This window comes from Pelophylax lessonae (genome assembly GCF_965119305.1).
Source record: "Pelophylax lessonae genome assembly, chromosome: 10".
In the NCBI taxonomy this organism is placed as follows: domain Eukaryota; kingdom Metazoa; phylum Chordata; class Amphibia; order Anura; family Ranidae; genus Pelophylax; species Pelophylax lessonae.
In genome coordinates, this window is record NC_138777.1 from 154,870,927 (window position 1) to 154,887,020 (window position 16,094).

The window sequence follows — 16,094 nt, forward strand, 5'->3', positions numbered from 1 at the left end:
TCTGACTTTTGTTCCACGGACCTGGCTGCTTGGCTGTATCCTTTGGCTCTTGTTTGGCTGTCGGATGAGGCTTTGGTGAGGCAGATTATGCCCGACGAGATTCTAATGGTGATTGGATCTTTTCCAACAGGAAAATCTCCGGGTCCAGATGGTCTCCCCATCTAATTTTATAAATCCCATCGGGACCTCCTTGCTCCCATTCTGGCCTCATTCTACTCCCAGTGTTTGTCAGACAGAGCCCTCCCAGCTTCCATGAGTCACGCTCATATTGTCCTGATCTATAAACCACACAAAGACTTTTTTTCCTGTTCCTCCTATCGCTCCCTACTTAACACCAACTTTAAAATAATTACCAAATTACTTATACTATGTTTACAATCTATCCTACCCACTATCATTGAGACAGACCAGACCAGTTTTATGGCCCATAGTGTGAAAGACATCAACCTACAGAAAAGACATACCTATATCCACGCCAAACATCCTAATGTGGGCTTTAGAGTGGTAGCCTTCCTGGATATTGAAAAGGCCTTCAACACAGTTGAGTGGCCCTTCTTGTGGGAGGTCCTTCGCAGAATGGGCTTCCCTCTGGTCTTCATCAAATGGCTAAAGGTTTTATACAAAAACACCACGTTGGCTCTTAGATTTGGCAGCAGTCTGTCGGAGCCTTCCCCCTTGTCCAGAGGCACTGGGCAGGGCTTCCCTCTCTCTCCAGCCTTTTTTTCCATCGCCATTGAGCCTGTGGCGGAGACACTTTGTACTTCCCCGCATATCAATGGGCTACGTATTGGACGGCTAGAAGAGAGGGTGGCACTGTACACGAGCAACCTGCTGCTATTTCTAAATGATGCCAGCTCATCCCTACAAGGAGCCTTACAGGTCTTAGATTCATTCTCTGCGGTCACAGGCCTCAGAGTTAACTGGTCCAAATACCTATTATTCCCCATAGACCCTGCGGCCCGAACTGAGGCCCCCCTAATCTTCCCCCTCAGTGGGTTGAAAACTTTAGATATCTAGAGGTTAAAATATCCAGACAAGCTTCAGATTACATGTCCTTGAATCTAACCCCGGTGGTAGAGGAGGTCAGGCTAAAACGAAAGGCTTAGGAGTCCCTCCTTTTATCCCTTTATAACCTGCTTAAAATGGAAATTTTATCTAAATTCACTTACCTGTTCCGCCATTCCCTGCAATGGATACCCAAGTCCTTTTTTTACAAAAATGAATCAGTTATTCTCCTCCTTCCTTTGGGGCTCTTAAACCCCGAGATAAAAATGGTCCACACATGCGCCCTGCCTCCCAGGGCGGATTGGCCCTCCCCAACTTACATAAATACTTTTTGGCCACCCAGCTTGCCTCGGCGGCCTGGGGGTTACACCCTGATGCCACCAATCCATCGGTGATGGTTGAGGCGGCTGTGGTGGAATCCTTGGAGGCGTTGAAATTCCTTGTATTCCGTGGTCCCCACGCCCCTTATCCATAATCACCACCATCCGAGCCTAGGAGGTTGGTCTAAAAAATGAACACTACCCCAAACATGCAATTGTCCCTGATACCCCCCCCCCCCCCTATTGTGCAATCCCAATTTGCATGAGTTCCACAAAATATTAGAACCATATGCCTGGACTAAATTCCCCATTAAAAACGATTTCCCAGATTACAATGGACCAATCCCTGGCTTCCTTGCCGTTACTATCCTCTAAATGTAATATCCCATAAACCTATTTATCTCGCCATTTCCAACTCTCCCATGCCTTTCGTAGCCAATTTTCCCACTCAAGCCCACAGATATTACAATCAACACTAGATTGGAATGTGTGACAAAACCGACTTCTCGACTGTATTCTCATCTGGTGCAGATATCTCTGACTGCTTTAAGGGGCTTCAGGGCCAGATGGCAACATGACATCCCAGAGCTTAATGATGACGACTAGGATGATATCTGGGACTTTCCTTTCCATTCATTGGTTTCCTTAAGAGATCAACTAATTCAATTCAAACTGGTCCGCCGAGCATACTTCACCCCTTACAGGTTACACAAAATAAACTCCAGTTCTTCCCCAGGATGCTGGCTGTGTGGAGGAGTTCCAGGGGAGTTTGAGCATATTTTCTGGACCCCTGCCCAGTCATAATTGGGTTCTGGGAAGAAATAATAGCCTTCATCCATCTAGTCCATGCCATATCCCTACAGCCATCCATGTTCATCGGTATACTTGGCCTTGTTGAACAATCAGTCCCCACAGTCGCAGGGCGCACAATGATAGATTTGCTCCTGTTCTATACCAGGAAAGCCATTGCACTTTATTGGAAGAAATCCTCTCCTACATCTCTTTCTTTCTGGAAGCAGCTGCCAACAAAAGCTTGCCTCTTTATAAAGATACCTATACACAAACAGGGGTTGTCCCAAAAAATATGATAAAGTATAATCCAAATGGCTAGCGGAGCCCTCTACGGCCTCTGAGGAGCCTTAGGTTTGATGGGTCTCTTATTAATGTCACGGTTTGGTTCATAAGTTGTCTCATGCTTACACCACTTAGGTTTGCATGAACCTATATGTAGAAGTAATTGCCCGTGTCTCTAACTGACCTATGGGAGCTAGGCCTTCTCCAGTATTCTCCAGTATTCTGACCCTCATACGGCCCTGCTACATATAACTCTTCTATGCACTTTGTAATGCACTCCCCTCCGAGGGTCACTTTAAGGCATGTACAACTGTATGTATTTGTTGTATGTTGGTGCTGTTTAAACTAATAACTGGATTTTTGTACTTACTGTAAAATCCTTTTCTCTGAAGTTCATCGACAGGCACAGATCCATATCTTTTTAGACCATTGGGTTATGCTCCCCCAATAAGAAATAGTCACTAGGCAGGAAAAAGCTTTACCACGCCTATGGGGGCTGTCCCTGCAGGCATAACCCCACACACTCTGCTACAGCAGCCAGTTTCATTGCAAGCAGTGTTTAGAAGACAAAAAACCCCATACACTCAAAGCAGAGGTGCTGCGTCTGATGAACTTCAGAGAAAAGGATTTTACGGTAAGTACAAAAATCCAGTTTTCTCTAATGTCCCAAAGCAGTATATTCATAAGGGGTGGGAAAACGCAAAGAAGAACGTAACTCCCCAAAGGCTTTAAACGTAGCCAAACCAGGTAATATGGAGCTCAACCAGGAACAACTGGAGCTCACCTAGCAAAAAACACACACACTCAAAGAGAACAAAAAAAGATTATCTTTAAAAAGCAGCCTGCAAAACCTTGTGGCCAAAGGAGGCCTTTGAAGATGCCAACACATCAACTTTACAAGCTTTGCAAACTTGCATCACTGATGCCCGATGGCAAAAAGCTCAAGAGGCACTCAGCACTCTAGTAGAATGTGCCTTCACTGGGAAAGGAGGAACCTGACCCTTAAGCGAATAAGCCTGAACAATCGTCTGCCTGATCCACCTGAAAATGGTCGCAGCAGACGCAGCCAATCCCTTACGCAGTCCCTCAGTATGGACAAAAAGAGCACCAGATTTTCTGAAAGACTCAGTAGCGCCAGGTAAACCCTGATCACCTGAACCACATCCAAAGAATGCAAGGCAATTTCCTTAGGATGCTTAAGCTTGGGACAGAGTGAAGGCAGCATGAAGTCTTCATTTAAATGAAAATCAGAAACCACCTTAGGGAGAAAAGATTGATTTGGGTGGAGTACCACCTTATCTCTGTGGACCACCAGATAAGGTGAACGGCAGGACAACGCCGCCAATTCAGACACACTGCAGGCAGAAGTGATAGCCACCAAAAAGGCAACCTTCGGAGACAACGAAAGCTGATGCCATGCCGGTCTCCTGTAGACCTGTCAGTGTATCTGCTTCCTCGTACGAGGAAGCCAATACATGCTGACAGGAAGAATGAATGAACTACCACAGGAAGCCGATACATGCTGACAGGAAGAATGAATGAACTACCACAGCGCCATGGTAGTTTATTGACAACTACAAGCGACAGCCGCAAAGGCTGCTGGACCTTGTAGTTTTCAATTTGCAGAGCGCTGTGAATGAGTGACACAGGTGGGTGGGTGGAGCCCCACACAGCCACATTTTTTTTTTTACAATTTTGACAGCTAGCGGGTGGATAAGAACCCCCGTTAGCTGGCACAATGGGATTCGGGTAACTGTGGAGGCCAGTGTAGTCTTAACAGTGTAGTCTTAACAATTTACACCCTCCCCCAATGCCGCTGCTTCAATGTCCCCAGATTTCCCCCCCCCTGCTGCTCCCTTTCATCTAAAACTGCCCCCCCCCCACTCATTTCCAATCCCCTTCACCCACCTTCCTCTCCAGCACTGATAACCTCCCCCTACACCTACTCTGAACCCCCCCCCCCCAGCTTAAGGTGCTGCATGTGCTTAGAGGGGATCAAGATATGTCCTCCCAATTCAGCCCTCGCACCCCCCTACCAGCCCTCGCACCCCTTTGATCCATCCCTGCTCCAGCGGCATCGCTCCATCCCCTCCTGCCACCTGCAGCTGCTAACCAGCACTAAGCTCTGGCAAACTGTCAGGCTCGAGGGAGCGGTGCAGGTGAAGCTGGGGCGGGCTAGGTAATCTCACAAAAGGAAACCCCCCCCCCCCCCCCGGAAAAATAGAATTGTAAAATATATATATATATATATATATATATATATATATATATATATATATATATATATATATATATATATAAACAAAAAAAAAAACATAGTAAGCCCCCTTTCACATGGAGCGGATTCCAGATCTACCTACTCAGTGTATAGTTTGAAAAGCTTAAACTCTGAAAGCAAAAAATGAAAACCTCCATATTGGAAAATTTGGTTATTTATAGTTTGGTGTATGTGCAGTTTTCCCCATTTGGCAAAAAGATGCAATTTAAAATTTACAAATATTTGTAATTTATTAACTCATTACATGTTAAGCTTTTATATTTAGTAGGCATTTAGCAGGAACTTTGTAAAATTTGCTGTGTTTAAATCTGCTAAAAATGATTTTAGTGAATTTTTTAGATAATATATTGTTTTGTGTGCAATGATCACAGGGCATCAAAATCAGTTGCACCTTCTTACAAGTGGCGTACAGGGCCTGGCAGCTAAAGGTTTAAATGTACCTTAACACGTTTAAGTGTATGTACAATCAATATAAAAAGACTTAATGAATTTACTTTCTATAACAACTGCAAAGAAGCAACCTATGTATGCACAGTAAATGTATAAAAAGTAAAATAAATATAAATTTTCGCAACTTGGACCATTCTTACCAGCACTTATTGCAATAGCTCGGGCTTCCACTTTATCACCCATTTTACGCACAACCTCAGGTGAGGGTCCAATGAATCGTACATCAGCATCTGCACAAGCCTGTGCAAAATCAGAACGCTCAGACAAGAAGCCATAACCTGGGTGAACTGCATCCACTTCATTTTCCTTGGAGGTGAAAACAAATGAAAAACATCAAGCCTATATTCAACAAAGCTTACCAAGTTTTTTTTTTTTAAGTCAGTTTTCTTTATGGAAAAAAGTAAAGCGGCATCATTTAACTAGGCTGAGTACCGTAATATTATCACGTAAACAATTAAAAATTGATCTGATAGCATTCAATGCCTGAAAAAAAGTCACAAAGACATTAGCAACATAGAAACACAGAAGAGTGATAACCATCCCTTTCAGCCCAGGCCATTTTTAAGTTTTCAGCGCTGTCACACTTTGAATGACCATTACTTAGTCATGCAACACTATCTAAATTACATTTCAATCTTTTTTTTTAGACAGATAGAGCTTTCTTTTGGGGGTATATAATCACCACTGGGTATTTTTATTTTTTGCTATATAAATGAAAAAAAAATACTGAAAATTTAAACACAAGTTTTTTTTATAGATTTTGTTAAAGAATTTTGCAAATATATAATCTTTCTTTATAAAATGTAGGCCAAAATATATTCTGCTACATTTCTTTGGTAAAAATACCCCAAAGAGTATAACCCAAAAGAGTATATATTCTTTAGTCAGTGTGAAAGTTTTAGAGGTTACAAACTATGGTATATTTATTTGAAAATCAATTAGTTCAAATGACCCCTTTTCAGAAAGCAGACAGATCAAGGTAGAAAATAAAGAAACTTAATTTTTTCACAAGGTTGGCATTTTAACAAGTTATTTCTCACACACAGCATTGACATACCTAAAATTGCACCCAAAAACACGTTGTGCTATGCCTCCCGAGTATGGGTATACCAAATCTGTGAGACTTTAAGCCTAGACGCATACAATGGCCCACAATCCAAGGATTGCCTTTGGACTTTCAAGGAGCATAAATTACACGTAAATTGCGCATCTAATTTTCTCACTACCTATCACATTTTTGTAGGCCCTGGAGCACTAGAACCATGGAAACACGCACAAAATGACCGCATTTTGGAAAAAAAAAAAAACACTCCAAAGGTATTTTCTAAGAAGTATAATGAGTCTTTTGAAAATGTCATTTTTTTGCCACAAGTTTTTGGAAAACGCAGGAAAGAAAAAGAAAATGTATCTTTTTTTTTTTTTTTTACATGAAGTTGTCAATTAATAAAGCTATTTCTAACACATCATAGGCATACTTAGAATTACATCCCAAAACACATTCTGCTATTCCTCCCGAGTATGTGGATATCACAAGTGAGAGACTTTTTCCATAGCCTAGCTCTACATAGTGGCCCAAAATCCAAGGAGCACTTTTGGGCTTTCTCAGGGCATACATTATGAATCTAATTTCCTGACTGCCCATCATGTTTTTGGAGGCCTTGGAGCACCAGAACAGTGTAAACACCCATAAAATGTCGACATTTTGGAAAGAAATCACTTCACATAGTGACTTTACAAGTATTTTCAAAGAGGCATGGTGAGTCTTTCAAGACTTCATTTTTTTGCCACACATTTTTGGAAAATGTGGAATGAAAATGAAAACGTATATTTTACACAAAGACTTCAAATTATTATATTTCTCGAATGGGCAGAATTACAAGCCAAAACACATTTTGCTACTTTTTCAATGCCTTGACTGATTATGTACCAGACATTGTATCTGGCGTATCACAAAAATCAACCAATTTGTATCAAAAGCAATGTACTGTAACGGTCGCCTCTATATAGGTAGTCAGTGAATGTAGCATAGTGTTGCATCACCTATAGCAGTCTCAGTTCCTATAAGCCAAACAAGCCTAGAATACTGGTATGTGGCTGCCCCATGGACTATCTTGTTCACTAGGCAAGGAGTACAGAGGCTAAAGAACATGTATGGGTCTTCTTAGAGCATCGCACATGTGAGAAAGTTCTTATGTTGACACAATGACTGCTGTTCTGGTGATGAGGGAGACTGGGACTGGGGCGGAAGTGATCATGGACACTGGGACTGAGGCAGCGGTTATCAGGGACACTGGGACTGCGGCGGCGGTTATCAGGGACACTGGGACTGGGGCACCGGTAATCAAAGAAATTGGGACTAGGGCGGTGGTGATCAGGGACACTGGGACTAGGGCGACGGTTATCAGAGACACTGTGACTGGTATGACAGTGATCAGGGACATTGCAACTGGTGAAGCGATGATCAGGGACATTGTGACTGGTAAAGCGATGATCAGGGACATTGTGACTGGTAAAGCGATGATCAGGGACATTGTGACTGGTAAAGCGATGATCAGGGACACTGTGGCTGGTGCAATGGTGATTAAGAACACCCTGAGTGGGTGGCAGTGATTAGGATCAATGACTGGTGATTGGCCCTGTACCATGTGATTGCTGTGACCAATCACAATAGGAAGCATTGCTGTCATGAACAGAAGTAATTTATAATAATTGTCTACTTGTAATCATGTGAGCGTTGTGATTGGTCACATGGTACATACACCTGGAATAACAGGGCACCCTTCCAGCAGTTTACCTGCATTGGCTGGGGGAAGCACTTAATATAAGCCGTAGGTTGACAAATTCAAATTAAGACACCTTAGATACAGCTGAAGGTACTAATCATAAATACAGTCAATTGGTAAAATAGCATTGTAAAGGTCAGCAACTTCTAGTTGCATATACAGTAGACCAGTGTTTCTCAACTCCGGTCCTCAGGGCGCACTAACAGGCCAGATTTTAAGTATTACCTTGGGGAAATGCAGACTAGAATACTGCAATCACTGAGTAGCAAATGATATCACCTGTGATGTATTTCAGTTTTCTTGCAAAGCTGGCCTGTTAGTGTGCCCTGAGGACCGGAGTGGAGAAACACTGCAGTAGACAATGCATAGAAATCGAATAACAGTAAAAAATAGGATTCACAATCAAATATGTGTAATAGACCTCTAAGGCCTGCTGCCAACCAAAGTCTGTTTCCTGAATAAAAAACAAAGGTTGAAGAAGACAGGAGAAAAAAAAGGGCGGGGAACGAAAGAGGGGTGAGGTGGTAGGTAGTTTCCAAAGATCCAGAATGCATGCTCGCGTTTAAAAAGTGAACTGTAAATGAGAAATTTATACCAGGTAAACGGTACACTATTAATGTAGAGTAAATAACTCATAGGAGATTATTGCCTAGTTTTACTGAAGGTTAAGTACTAGATGTCTCGCTTGAACCCATAATGGGTAAACTTTTGGGCAGTTCAGAGCAAAACTAAACCCTGGGTGGCTAAACTCCAACATAAAAATGCATATTAATGCTAAAGGAAAGGCCTTCAAAAAATACAAGACTGAGGGGTCATTGGCAGCATTCAAGCATTACAAAGAGTGTAATAAGAAATGTAAAGATGAAATCAGGGCAGCTAAAATAGAACACGAGAGACATATAGCGGAAGAGAGTAAAAAGAACCAAAAAATGATTTAAGTATATAAACAGTAAGAAAGCGAGGCCAGAACACATTGGCCCCATAAAAGACGATAAGGAGGTTTTGGCCACAGAGGACAATAATTTCTTCTCTTCAGTCTTCACAAAAGAATTGGGGGGCTACACTAACCCAGCTTGTAAGGCCAAACGAAATAACACACCTCAAGAAGTACCGCCATGGCTAACAGAAGATAGACTTAGAACTAAACTAGAGAAACTCAACATAAATAAATCACCGGGACCAGATGGCTTGCACCCAAGGGTTCTTAAAGAGCTCAGCCAGGTGATTGCCAGACCATGATTCTTGATATTTAAGGATAGTTTACAGACAGGCATGGTGCCAGCTGATTGAAAAAAAGCCAACGTGGTACCAATATTTAAAAAAGGGCCGAGCTATATCCCGGGTAACTATAGGCCGGTCAGCCTAACATCAGTCGTCTGCAAGGTTTTGGAGGGGATGTTAAGGGACCACATACAAGACTTTAATAATGAAAATGGTATTATTAGTAGTAATCAGCATGGATTCATGAAAAATCGTTCTTGCCAAACCAATCTATTAACCTTCTATGATGAAGTGAGCTGCCACCTAGATAAAGGTAAGCCTGTGGATGTGGTGTATCTGGACTTTGCAAAGGCCTTTGACACCGTTCCCCACAAACGCTTACTGTTCAAACTAAGGAAGGTAGGTATGGACCATAAGGTGAGTACCTGGATAGAGAACTGGCTCCAGGGGAGAGTCCAGAGGGTAATGATTAATGGGGAGTACTCGGATTGGGCGGGTGTGGAAAGTGGGGTCCCCCAGGGTTCTGTCCTGGGACCAATCCAGTTTAATTTATTCATAAATGATCTAGAGGAGGGGATATCTAGTACAATCTCAGTATTTGTGGTTGATACTAAACTAAGCATGCCAATATCTTTTATGCAGGATGTGGAAACCTTACAAGCGGACCTGAACAAAATAATGGGGTGGGCAACTACATGGCAGATGAGGTTTAATGTTGAAAAATGTAAAGTAATGCACTTGGGTGCCAGAAACCAGAAAGCAAGCTACTCACTAGGGGGGGAACCTCTGGGTGAGTCTAGGATGTAAAAGGACCTGGGGGTACTGGTAGACAACAGGCTTGGCAGTGGCATGAAATGCCAAGCTGCTGCAAGCAAAGCCAACAGAATACTGGGATGCATAAAAAGGGGGATTCACTCCAGAAATAAAGAGATTTTTCTCCCTCTCTACAAGACTCTGGTCCGGCCACATCTGGAATATGCTGTCCAGTTCTGGGCACCGGTCCTCAAGAAGGAAGTGCTGGAACTGGAGAGAGTCCAGAGAAGGGCAACAAAAATAATTAGGGGAATGGAGGGCATCGGCTATGAGGAAAGACTACAAGCACTGGACTTATTCTCTCTGGAGAAGAGACGATTAAGGGGGGGGGATATGATATCAATGTACAAATACTGTACTGGGGACCCTAGCATAAGGAACAAACTATTCAGAGAAAGGGAATACAATAAGACACGTGGCCACTCACTAAAACTAGAGGAAAGGCGGTTTAACCTTAAAATACGTAGGGGGTTCTTCACTGTAAGAGCAGTAAGGATGTGGAATTCTCTTCCACAAGCAGGGCGCATTGATAGTTTCAAAAAACTGTTAGATGGGCACCTTAAAGACCACAACATAGAGGGGTATACAATGTACAGTTAACAGCAAACACACACATATCATAGGTTGAACTGGATGGACGGATGTTTTTTTTCAACCTCACTATGTAACAAGTATCAGTTTTAGAAGAACTCTGCCTTTTAGCATAGAATAAAAAAACACATTCCTGTAATTTGGGATTGCTGTTCAGTAGCTGTTCTGCCAGCAAATAATGAAACCAAGCAGTAATTCACATCTCATTTGCAGAATACCAGAGAATTAGCTCAGTGAGCATATGACACAGCCTCATGATAACCCTATGCAAATGAATATCGCAATTCATTTGATACTGTTCATTTCTGAACTAATAACTGCAGCATTAATGTGCTGGAAATGTTATCACGTAATAATGTAAAAATCGCTCAGAATTAAATCTATACCCTCTGAAACTTTCTGCAGAAATACAGGAGTGTAGGGTATGATAGCGAGCTGAAAGTCAAATGGCAAGAGTCAGAATTCTGAAGCTATTCCATTTTAACATATATTTGATGAATTTTATTAATTGGGAAAACAGTCTTACAGAGATATCCAAACAAATTAGAATGATTTGTGTGCAAGGAATACAGATGGCTCCTAGTTTCATGTAAAAGGTTTGAAATCCTTCTTTAGCTTTCTCATATACTGTAGGTCTGTTCTCTGCACATTTCCCTGTGAATCCAGGGTGGGGGTGGACTGTCTCACTCGACAAAATTTACCTGGGATAAGGACTAATGCTGAATCTGCAAGTCTGCAGGGGACTGCATCAGGAAGGACCCAAAGCTGCAAATTTATTTTTACAGCTACTGGGAGATTCTATTTGTTAGTTTTTTGCTTAAGCTGGAAACAATGTTGCAATGTTCAAGTAATACACAATATACTAAGAGCCTATTGTTGTCACCTGGGGCATAATAGTGGCATGACTATGTTTTCCCTACATGTCAGATGTGGGGATGTTTTAGGGGGCTTCAATAGACTTTCTCTGCTAAAATATTTATACTTTTGCTAAGCTTCAGTCGCCCAGCACTAGATAATGACACCACTATCAGAGTTGACAGAACTTCAGCTTCTGTTACTTTCTCGAACTACAGCCTGCTCATTTACTGGCAAAATCATATTTTTCTCCACCACTCCTGTAGTCTGCCTACAGCACATTTAGAAAGTATTCAGACCCCCTTCACATTTTACTTTTAATATCTATACACAAATGTTTTGCCTTTTATTTCGATTTTAAACGGAATGGGTTGTTTTACAATTCCTTCAGTACATGTGCGGTTTCCGTTTTTTCTTTTTAACCACTTCAATACAGGGCACTTTCACCCCCTTCCTGCCCAGGCCAATTTTCCCCTTTTAGCGCTGTTGCATTTTGAGTGACAATTGCGCGGTCATGCAACACTGTACCTACACCAAATTTATGTCATTTCCCCCCCACAAATAGAGCTTTCTTTTGGTGGTATTTGATCACCTCTGGGTTTTTTCCTTTTTGCTAAACAAATAAAAAAAGACCGAAAAGCTTGAAAAAAAAAAGTTTTTTTGTTTAGGTTATACAATTTTGTAAATAAATAATTTTTTTCCTGCACTGATGCGAATTGCACTGATGAGAAGGCACTGATGGGGTGGCACTGATAGGCGGCACTGATAGACACTGATAGGTGGCACAGATATGCAGCATTGGTGGGCAATGATAGGCGGCACTGCTGGGCACTGATAGGCGGCACTGATGGGCACTGATAGGTGGCACTGATGGGCACTGATAGGTGGCACTGATGGGCACTGATAGGCAGCACTGATCGGCACTGATAGGCAGCACTGATCGGCACTGATGGGCACTGATAGGCGGCACTGGTGGGCAATAATAGGCACTGGTGGGTGACACTGAAAGATGGCAATGATGGGCACTGGTGGGCAGCACTGATAGGGAGGGCACTGGCGGGCAGCACTGATGGGGAGGGCAATGATGGGCTCCCTGAGCCCTGATTGCCATCCCTGGTGGCCATAGTGGGCATCCCTGGGGTCATGGGTGGGCATCCCTGGTGGTTCTAGTGGCACCCCCCCCCCGAGGGTCTGCACTGGTAATCAATGATCTGATTACCAGTGCTGACCCCCCCCCCCTGTCAGGCACGAACTAAGGAAAGCCGATCAACGGCTGTTCCTGTTTACTATGTCCACAGCCGTGATTGGGCACGGCTGGTCACATGGTAAAGAGCCTACGTCAGAGGCTCTTTACCAAGATCGGAGATGCAGGGTGTCAGGCTGACACCTCGCATCACCGATCGCCGCTCTGTGTGCCCCCGGGGGGCGCCCAGAGCTGTATTATCCTCCCGACGTCATATGACGTCCGGTCAGGATAATACAACCACATTCCTGCCGTCAATCTGTTATAGGGCGGGCGGGAAGTGGTTAATAAATTCACCAACATTTCTAAAATGCTGCTTTCACTTCACTTTCACTGTCACTATGGGGTACTGAGTGTAGATTATTGAGGAAAAAATAAATTTAAACAGTTGTAGTATCAGGCTACAAGATAACAAAATTGAAAAAAAGGAAAGGACGTCTGAATACTTTACACTGTAAATATCGTCCTTTCAGAGTCCCTTATGTCCACATGCAGTCCCATTTTTGATGCAGAATGGATTAAAGCCCAACTCCAGCCAAAAGCTTTTTTTCATATAGGGTTTAAATACTTGTAATACATCAAACCGCAGTGCACTGACCTTTTGACCTCCAAAATGACCACTGCCTTGCCAAAGAAGCGAAGGGTAAAGGTGATGGACTGGCCAAGCATGTCTCCAGACCTAAACCCTATTGAGCATCTGTGGGGCTTTCACAAATGGGAGGTGGAGGAGCACAGGGTCTCTACCATCCACCAGCTCCATGATGTCATCATGGAGGAGTGGAAGAGAACTCTATTGGCAACCTGTGAAGCTCTTGTGAACTTCATGCCCAAAAGAGTTAAGGCAGTGCTGGAAAATAATGGTGGTCACCCAAAATATTGACACTGGGCCCAATTTGGACATTTTAACTTAGGGGTGTACTCACTTTTGCTGCCAGCAGTTCAGACATTAATGGCTGTGTGTTCAGTTATTTTTAGGGGACAGAAAATGTACGCGGTTATACAAGCTGTACACTCACTACGTTACATTGTAGCAAAGTGTAATTTCTTCAGTGTTGTCACATGAAAAGATATAATAAAATATTTACAAAAATGTGAGAGGTGTACTCACTTTTGTGAGATACTGTATGTACACAAAATAGTTAAAATCAGAAACAAGTGAGGTCATATAGGCTTTTTGTTCCAGGGGTCACAATGCACAAACCAAAGCCATGGTAACATGTAACACCTGTATACAAAAAAATATATAAAAACTGTATTCATGAATAAAAATGTTCCTTACCACTACTGCCCATTGTTTAGGATGGTAGGTAGAAGATACAACATGTCCTGCATATGGGATTCCCCCTGTAAACCAAAAATTTTTTTCTTTGTACTTGCTATAAAATCCATTTCTCTGAGACACAGCGCTCCATAAATCATAACTACTGGGTTATATTGCCTCCTCCAGGAGTAGGACTAGGCAGAACAAAAAACACCTTGCTACACACATAGGCTGTCCTCAGCTTGGTATATAACCCCCTCTCTTCTCTAGGTCATCTGTTTAGTAGCAAGCAGTATTGGAAGTATCAAAACTCCTTAGAGGGATGGGTGCTGTGTCTGTCGAACTCAGAGAAATGGATTTTACGGTAAGTACAAAAATTAAGAGCATTCCTTTTGTAGAGAGGCATATCTCAAAACACCCCAGCCCTCTGATATCAGCATGATGAAGGGTGGCCTGCATCATTTATGGCTTGTGTATAAAAAATGGATTTTTGTAAAATCTTACCGTAAAATCCTTTTCTCTTAATCTCATTGACAGACGTAGTCCTCCTTGATTAATATCAACTCGGGTTATACTGCCCTCTACAGGAGTAGGACTAGACAGGAAAGAAAATGTTCTGGCCACACCTTAGGGGCAGTCCCCGAGGGTATATCCTCTCTCTCTCTGCTACAGCAAATCAGTTATGTCACAAAGCAGTGTTTAGAGAATTTAACCCAACCCAACTCCAAAACAGAGAGGCGGGTACTACGTCTGTCAATGAGCTTAAGAGAAAAGGATTTTACGGTAAGATTTTACAAAAATCCATTTTTCTCTGTCACTCATTGACAGACGTAGTCCTCCTTGATTAATATCAACTCGGGACGTCCCAAAGCAGTACCACAAATGAGGGGTGGGAAAATGGAAATCAAAATCCAATCTAGAAGGCCCAACCGGTGCCAACTAGAAGTCTTAAAGGCTCATCAATCAAAGGATGAGACTCAACTGAAATTCCAACGGAAAAAAAACCTCAAGGTAGACCACCGGTCTCCTCAAATTGCGGCCTGCAAAACCTTGCGGCCAAATGAGGCATCCGTCGATGCCATCACATCAACTTTATAAAATTTTGTAAAGGTATGAACCGACGACCAGGTGGCCGCCTTGCACACGTGGACCACTGACGCCTGATGGCGGTAGGCCCAGGAAGTACTGAGCGCTCGAGTGGAGTGCGCCTTAACAGGGAACGGAGGATTCCGACCCCTAATCGAATAAGCCTGTACCACCGTCTGTCTAATCCATTTGGAGATAGTCACGGCAGATGCAGGCAACCCCTTTCTGGGGCCATCCGTGATCACAAAAAGTGAATCCGTCTTACGGAACGATTCCGTAGCTTTCAGGTATACCCTGATTGCCCGAACCACATCCAAGGAATGCAACGCATATTCCCGAGGATGATTGGGCTTCGGACACAAGGAAGGTAGCACAATATCTTCATTCAGATGAAAGTCTGAAACCACCTTAGGAAGAAAGGATGGCTTCGGATGAAGAACTACCTTATCCCTATGAACCACAAGATATGGGGAATGGCATGATAATGCAGCCAGTTCTGACACCCTGCGTGCAGAAGTGATAGCCACCAAGAAGGCCACCTTCTGGGATAATGTAAGCAAGGGAATCTCCCTGATATTTTCAAAGGGAGGTTTCTGCAGAACCGACAAAAGCAAATTAAGATCCCAGGGCGGTAAGGGCGCGTGGACTGGCGGAGCCAAGTGCCGCACCCCCTGGATTCCGCACCAAGGACTGAGTAGCCAAAGGCTTCTGAAAGAAGACTGCTAATGCTGAAACCTGACCCTTGATGGTGCTCAAGGATAGTTTCTGCTCAACCCCCTTTTGCAGAAAAGCCAAGATTCGGGTCACCGAATAGGTACGTGGGGGAAATCCCAAAGAATCACACCACGCGATATAAGTCTTCCATGTGCGATAATAGACTTTGCTGGAAGTCGCTTTCCTTGCTTTAGAGTAGGAATAACTGAAGCTGACAACCCTCTGTCCTTCAGTACCTGGGTCTCAATGGCCAGGCCATTAAAACCAGCGACTGTAAAACACGATGGAAGATCGGTCCTTGAGACCGCAGATCCTCCCTGAGAGGAAGTCTCCAGGGAGCGTTCGCGACTAGCATGTCCAAGTCGGCCTGACCGGCTTGACGAGGCTAGCCTAGAATTTC

The 16,094-nt window shown here is 43.2% G+C and overlaps 1 protein-coding gene across 1 annotated transcript in view; it reads right to left on the reverse strand.

Moving 5' to 3' along the window:
- The window catches only part of PC (pyruvate carboxylase), a 674,712-nt gene that overhangs the window by 596,097 nt on the left and 62,521 nt on the right, over window positions 1-16,094 (reverse strand). The window contains exon 4 of the mRNA XM_082271181.1: window positions 5,268-5,433. Coding sequence (XP_082127307.1) covers window positions 5,268-5,433 — 166 coding nt within the window. The remainder of the gene's footprint in view (window positions 1-5,267; window positions 5,434-16,094) is intronic.